Source organism: Egretta garzetta, unplaced genomic scaffold (genome assembly GCF_000687185.1).
Source record: "Egretta garzetta isolate BGI_Z169 unplaced genomic scaffold, ASM68718v1 scaffold172, whole genome shotgun sequence".
Taxonomy (NCBI): Eukaryota; Metazoa; Chordata; class Aves; order Pelecaniformes; family Ardeidae; genus Egretta; species Egretta garzetta.
Genome location: NW_009258951.1, coordinates 887,666 through 894,861, shown reverse-complemented (window position 1 = coordinate 894,861; position 7,196 = coordinate 887,666). Strand labels below are relative to the sequence as shown.

At 64.0% G+C, this 7,196-nt stretch overlaps 1 protein-coding gene across 1 annotated transcript; it reads left to right on the top strand.

Annotated features, from left to right (window-relative positions):
- Positions 1 to 79: 79 nt before the first annotated feature.
- Positions 80 to 2,419, top strand: LOC104122287 (mitochondrial ubiquitin ligase activator of nfkb 1-A). The gene is made up of 4 exons (XM_009634390.2): positions 80 to 204; positions 462 to 549; positions 631 to 751; positions 942 to 2,419. The coding sequence occupies exons 1-4, from the start codon at positions 88 to 90 to the stop codon at positions 1,636 to 1,638; spliced, it is 1,023 nt and encodes a 340-aa protein (XP_009632685.1). The 5' UTR covers positions 80 to 87; the 3' UTR covers positions 1,639 to 2,419.
- The last annotated feature ends 4,777 nt before the right edge of the window (positions 2,420 to 7,196 follow it).

The following is a 7,196-nucleotide window of genomic DNA, read 5'->3' as shown; positions in this document are numbered from 1 at the left end:
GAGGTGGGAGCCTGGGTGCAGGGCCCGGGCTGGGTCGTGGGTGCTGGGCAAGACCCAGGCTGGGCAAGGGGTGCCAAGCCTGGCACTATGGACGCACCACCCATCACTTCTGGGGAGCTGCTGTGTCTGGGCTCCAGCCTTGCCTTCTCCGGACTCTTCTACTACCTGTACAGGAAGAAAGCCAGCGTCGTGGCACGCATACAGGTAGCCCTGTCCCTCAGATGCTCTCTCCTGCCCACTGTCCCTCCCCCGCTGCCCTACACTGCCTTGCCCAGAGCCTTTGATCTGGCAGCACCTCACTGATGACTGCAACCTGCTTCATCCTCTACCAGTGTCACGATGCCCAGGACCAAGCAGGTCACATCCTGCCAGAGATCCCCACAAAGCCATGCATTGCCCACCCTTTGCCTGCCAGTCCATCTGCCCCTGCCCATGTTCACACTCACTCCCTGCTCTTCCAGGAGGCCCCAAAGCTCCAGGTTGACGATGATTTACCAGCACTGGTGTCTGCGGCTGATGGGAGATGCCTGCCTTACGTCGCCCTGGAAGGTAAGGAGACCCTGCAGCCCCGCACCGGGGACAGGGGCTGGGCTCTCCTCCTTTGGTCATGATGCATCCCTTGGTCCCTAGGCATAGTGCTGCCAGCCAAGGCTGCGCTGACCAGCCATTACCATGAGGGGCTGCAGGGCGTGATCCAGAAACTGCTTCTGAAAGAGCATCGGCTGATCTGGAACAGCTTGGCCCGGAGCTGGTGAGTGGAGGGGAATAGGAGACAGCAAGGGTGGATGTGCACCCTTGGGTCCAGACTCCCAACCTCTCGGGGCCACTTGAGAGCCAGAAGATGGCTCGGTTAAAGGCTCTAGTCCCTACCTTTGGCTCAGCCCCAGGAGCCCAGAGTTCCTCCGTGTTGTTCACATCCCAGCACTGCACTCTGCTTGCAGGAGCGAGAGTGAGCGGGTGCTCTCAGAGCAGGTCTACACCGTCCCCTTCTTGCTGGCCTCACCAGACACCGAGGCGGTGACGCAGGTGAGCGTGGAGAGCCCGCTCCGAGCCATCTGTCTGCCGCTGGAGACTGTGTACGAGCGGTTCCAGCAGCCGGCCCATGGCTTCCGCGACCTGTTGGGCCAGTACTTGAGCGGGGAGAAGCCCAAGGGCATCCTGGAGACAGAGGAGATGCTGCGGGTGGGGGCCGGGCTGACGGGCATCGGGGAGCTGGCCCTGCACCCTGATGGCTCCCTGCACCTCCAGCCGCCGGCCCATGGGGGCAAGTATTTCCTGTGCCTTGGGGACTGGCAGACAGTGCTGGCAGAGCTGGAGTCAGCTAGTGGGCTCTGGAAGGGGGTGGCCATGCTGTGCGCTGCTGCAGGCCTGGCTGTCCTTTTGCACGCCCTGTGCCGTGCCTACCGCCGCGCCCGCCTCAAGCAGCAGCGTGAGGACAAGGAACTGGATGGTGATGAGGCCGGGGACGGGGGGCCCGAGGACTCCTGCGTGATCTGCCTGACACGGCCCCGCGAGTGTGTCCTCTTGGGCTGCGGCCACATCTGCTGCTGCTTCCGCTGCTTCCAGGCTTTGCCTGCCCGCCTTTGCCCCATCTGCCGGGGGCCCATTGACCGTGTAGTGCCCCTCTACCAGGCCTGAGAGAACTTTGGGGGGGGGGTGTGACCAGTGAGGGGCAGTGTGAACCAAGCCAAGCCTGGAGCCTGCAGAAATCTCAGCTCAGCTGTCCCCTTGCATGCAGCTGAGTGATTCCTGTTGGGAGAGAAGGGTCCTGGCATGCTCCCTCGTCTGTTTTTTTGTGTAGGGGGGGAGTTAGAGCCGTCTCGTCCTCCCTTTGTCTGCCAGAGGGATCCCCCACCCTGAACATGAAGGCTTGGGGGAAAACTTAGTGCCTGAGCTGAGGAGCCAAGTCCCCTGCCCCACGCTGGGGCAGTCCTCTGGCTGCCGGCTATTTTACTCGTGCCCCTTTCCCAGCCCTGACCCCCCGCCAAAGCCACGTGGGACTTTTCCCTTGTTCGGCTTTTCCAGCGCATGGCTTTGTGGGGAGGATGGCAGGGGCAGACCAGGGCTGCTGGGACACAGAGGAGTGACAGAGACCTCCCCCAAGCCACCGCAGTGGCATACCTTGGTGGCATCGTTGTCCTCCCCCCTGCAGTCCATGTGCCTACAGCCACTGCCTAGACCGTGCGGGGGCACCTGGGGGCTGGCGGGCATGAAATATGCCTCTTCGCTAGCTGCTCTGCCACCTGGGGAGGGGGATGGTGTCCCTCCGTCCCTCTCCACAGGGTCCCTGCTCTCCTGGAGTGGGAGGGGAGCCCTGGGGCGCCTCGGAGCCTGCCTGTGCCTCTGGCCCCCGCTGCACCCAGCTTTCCTGCCTGCCTCCCAGCCAGGAGCAGCTTGTGGTGGTGTGTGGAGTGATAAAGCCAAGGAGCCGAGCTCAGCCTCGCCTCTTCCTTCGCGCCATGAAGTCGGGGGGGACGTGCCAGCAGCTGAGACTCTCCCCCAGGGAGCCAGCCTGGGTGCACACCGAGCGATGGTGGGCATGGGACCCCCAGCCAGGGGCACCTCAGGATACAGCCCTGAGGAGGGAGGCGAGGGGGGGGGAAAGGGGGGGGGGAGCGGCACTAGCAGGCCTCTGGCAGCCAGACAGGAGCAGTGGGGGGATGATGGGATGATGTGCCCCCTCCCTAGGACAGTGGCCCCCGTTGCTACCAGTTTGGGGCTGGGTGCTGGCTTGCAGCGAAGGTGCCCCTGAGGCACTGCCCCCAGGGCCCACAGCCAGCCATGATGCCCCAGGGCACCCAGCGAAACCTCCCGGGACCCATGTACAGTTTTTGGGGGATTGGTTCTCCTCTTCCCACCCCATCTTTCAGCCCAGCCTCTTCCCCACATCAGCATGATGACTGCCACGCTGCAGAGTGAGCAGTGGGGCCCGGGTCCCCCCCCCAGAGCCAGGCATCCCCCCCGCAGCAGGAGGGATTTCAGGAAAGATAAATACCAGATGGGAGAGGGCTGGGCTGCCAGGAACACACTCCCTGTGTGCCAAGAGCTGCTGGCACGAGTGGGTGCGTGGGCCAAGGAGGGCAGTGGGTGCCCGCGCTCCCCAGGACTGCTCGCCTCGTTCCCTGGGGCCCAGCAGCCAGCTGGGGACAGGGACAGATAGAGGGGGACCCGCAGCCACCCACTCCCCTCCATCCCCACAGTCGCTGAGGGGCTGGGGACACATCCCCTGTGCTGGAGGAATGTGGGGAGATGCCAGCCCATGCTGGGACATGGCCTTACCCTGTGTGCCCCCTCCTTGGGTCTCTGCCACCTCTGGGAGGCCACCAGCCCCTGGGTGGCCTGGACTGCAGACCCCGCTGAGCAGCCCTGCCTGGCACCGCTCCAGGCAGCAGTGTGACTCAACCACTCAGCTCAGCACCAGCCCAAACCTCACTATGCCAAACCGCCCAGCACAGGGGCTCCCTGCCTGTGCCGCAGAGCCCACGCCCCCAGCCAAACCTGCTGTCCCCCCCGGGATTTTTGGTCCAGAACAGGACAGCAGGGGGCTCGCAGTGCCCAGGCTGAGCCCTGCCTAGCCTCCCTCCCCGCAGGGCCCAAAGGGGACCCAGGCATCCACCAGCAGTCATCCCCCCCCGGCCAGGGTCCCTGTGGGTGCCAGCCTGTGCCCATGGCCCCCACCCGCACCCCCCAGGGCTGCCAGCCCGCTTCCGCCTGCCTCCCTGTCTGTTGTCATGGTGACCAGAGATGTGGTGACAGGCGAGGATGTAGCTTCACACCCCAGCAGGGCTGTTCACACCCACCCCCGCCAGGCCTGGGCAGGGGACCCTCCGTGAAGCCCCTGCCCCAAGCAGCATGCTGGGGGTGCTCAGATGCAGCCATGACATCACTGCACCCTGGGCAGCTTGTGTGAGGGATGGGGACAGTGCCACCTCCCCCAACTTACAGTCGGAGCCCCCTCAGGAGCACCCTCTTCCTAAAGCCAGGCTGTATGCTGAGACCAATAAACTCATCTCACTAGTGACAGCCTGCTGGCTGGCCCTCGCTCTCCTGTGAAGGCTTGAGCCCTTCCTCCCTGGGAAAGGCACTTCCCCTCCAGGAAGGGCTTTTTGGCCTCATCTTCCCACATCACTGGCTGTGAGGCGAGGAACACACTGCTGTCCTGGGCTTGCGGTGGGCTCACCTGCAGCACAGCTGCTGAGCAGGATGCCTGTCCCCTGTCCCCCAATACCTCCTCACTACGGTGACGAAGGCCACCACAACTATTGGCACTCGTGGCCATCCCTACTTGCCTGCACCCAGCCTGGGTGCATGCCTCCGCTCCCCCAAAACGCCCATGCAAAGGAGCTGCCCGACCACGGCACAGGCAGCATGCACTGCGGCATCCCCACCTGGGTTCTGCTTCCTGGGAGCTGCGTGGCTACCGAGAGCTGGCGGCAATAGCCAACAGGGGAGGACATCCCTGACCTTGGTGATGACCTTCACCGGTCCCCCACACCGGGCTGGGTGCTCAGAGAAAGCAGCGGTGGCAGCAGCAGGGAGCTGGCACTTGGCAAGGCCCCCCGGGCCGCGGCTGCCATTGCCACAGAGCAGAAGTGCCATTTCACGTTTCTTGGCAGGGCTGGAAGCGGCACAGATGGAGGCACCAAAGCCGGCCTCCAGGCATGCCTCTGCAGCCCCCAGCCCTGGGGGGCCAGCCCTGGATGACAGCACCGACAGGCTCCTAGACCTGCACCAGAGAGAGCCCCAGGTCTGGTGGCTGATGTCTCCTGTCTCTTCCGAGCCCCCTACCATCCAGCCGCTGCCTGCCAGGCCACTGACTCCATCCCTGCCAGGCCTTGGGGACCACCAGGTGCTCCCATCCAGCCCAACTCCCGCTGCCCGGGGGTCCCTGCCGAGCCTAGGCAGGACATGCCACAAGCTGCTTGTGCACGCACAGGGTGTTTCTCCAGCGTAAAACCACTTGAAGCACCAGTGACTGCAGGGAAACCCCTCACCTCCGTCAAAGCACCCAGAGCTGGCACCCAAATCCCCACCAAGGGTGCAGGGCTCAGGGGCAGCATCCAGCTGTGGGGCTGGGTCACAGCACGTGCCAGTGGGCTCCCGGAGCATCACCCAAGGCCGGGTGGTGCCGCACAATCTCCATTGTCAGCCCCCACTGCGACTGGGAGCCTGGCTGCATGCCTCCGGCCCGGCCCCATATCCACCCCAGGGGGGGTCATGGCTGCCCCCCAGCCCTTGCATCACCTGCAAGGTGTCACAGCTTGGGGGCTGTGGCCCAGGTTTAAGGAGCCAGGTCAGGAAGAGCCGCCTGCTTCCTGCTCGCACAGCGCAGCCCCTTCTTCCCGCTGGAGCCGGCTTTGTGTCGGACAAAAGGCTGCAAAGGAAGCGAGAAAGGAGATTACGTGGCTGCTAAAAGGCGGATAACGAAGGTGGGATGAGAGCCAGGGGAAGGCGAGTGCACAGTCCAGCTCACCATGGGGGAATGCAACCTGCACTGGCAGGGGATGAAGGTGGGGACCCTCCTGCACCCCCCTGCCCACCCACATTCAGGTCCCTGGTACCTGCCCCCAGGGCTGCATGACCAGCAGCACCCTTGGGGAGCCAGAGACTAGAGATGTCCCAAGTAAATGCGGTGCCCAGAGCCACAGCACTGCCCTGTCCTGCCTACAGCCCAGCTGTGCCCGCACAAATCTGGTCCTCCTCTTGCCTGGGCTGGGTGGAGGATCCCTCCCACACCCCCAAAGCCCCACCAGCCCCACAGAGCTCCCCCCTGCCACTATAGCCAAGCCAAGCAGCTCCTCCAGGTGCAAGGCACTGTACAGGTTCAGGTGTGGGATAAGCGGGGCCATCCCCAGGGTGACCCCTCTCCAGCATCTCCCCAGGAGCTCGCCAGGCTGGAAGCCCTCCTGGAGTGCAGCACCTGCCCTGCTCACATCCCACACAGCCCATCTGCTCCTCTTCTCGCTCACCCCCAGCCCCGCGCATGCCACGGCCTGCCTGTCCCTGCCCACAGGCAGTGGCACGTGGGCTCAGTGACGGGAAAAGCAGGCCACATCTCAGCGTGGGCCTCTCGCCTATTTTCCCAGGCGCTTTTTGCAGGAGCAGAAGCCGTCACATGAAAAAGTTCAAGCTGGTTCCCCAGCAAAGGCAGGAATAACGGCACTGCCTTGCCAGCAGAGAGCGGGCACCACTGCCCCATCCTTGCTCTGGGAGGGAACAACGGGGACCAGTGCTCTGCAGAACCCAGCACAAAGGTATGGCTGAGCCTTCCCAAAATAGAAGTAATTGCCCTCTCGCATGGACCAGCCTGGCTGATTCTCTTCTGCAGCACCTTTCAACAGCATCTGAGGCCATGGAGATGCCAGCATGGAGAGATGGACCACAGGGCTGTCTGTAAAACCCCACTCTTCCTCCCTTGAGACACCCAGAGGGAGATTCTTGTGGGGCTGGTATGGGGCTGGCATGTGCTGCTGCCACACAGGGCTCCAGCTTTGCTGCAACCCAGCCCACCCACGTGAGCAGCAGGACCTGGATGCAAGGGAGCATCAGGAACAGGGCTGCCCTGTCGTGGGGCAGCCCTCTCCAACCAGCCTGTGCCATTATCATTATCCTCATCTGCAAGTCCAGGGGCCAGCCAGGTCCAGGCCTGTTCCCACAGCTCAAGCGAGGAGCAGCAGCCCCAGCCTGAGCTTAAATAGCAGCCCCAGCCCTAGGTGACTGGGATGGGGCATCCCAGGTGAGGCTGCTCAGGTCTGCAGAAAGCCCCCAGGGAAGGGCCAAATCATGGGGCAAGGGGCATCCAGGGCATGGCCCCTACATGGCCACACTCACAGGCACCTGCAGAATCACACCCATGTGTCCCCCACAGCCCTGCAAATGCACACAAATGGGCACACATGTACATGCACAGACATGTGCAGGGACCCATGCACAGGAGGCCAAGGGGACTGGCAGGGGCTGGGGCATGACCGGTGCTGCTCAAGGGGGGACCCCAACACTGGGGGGGCTGTAGGAGGGGGTCCCTGGATGGATGTTGGGCAAGGGGCATAAGTGGGGGGCTGGGGGCAACCGGGCTGGAAGCTGGCCTGAGGGGCCTGAGGGGCTCCAGCCTGCCAGGCTGCAGGAGGCTGGAAGCTGGGCTGGGGGTGCCAGGATGGGCTGGGGCACCAGAGTGGGGCATTGGGGGGGCGCTTTGG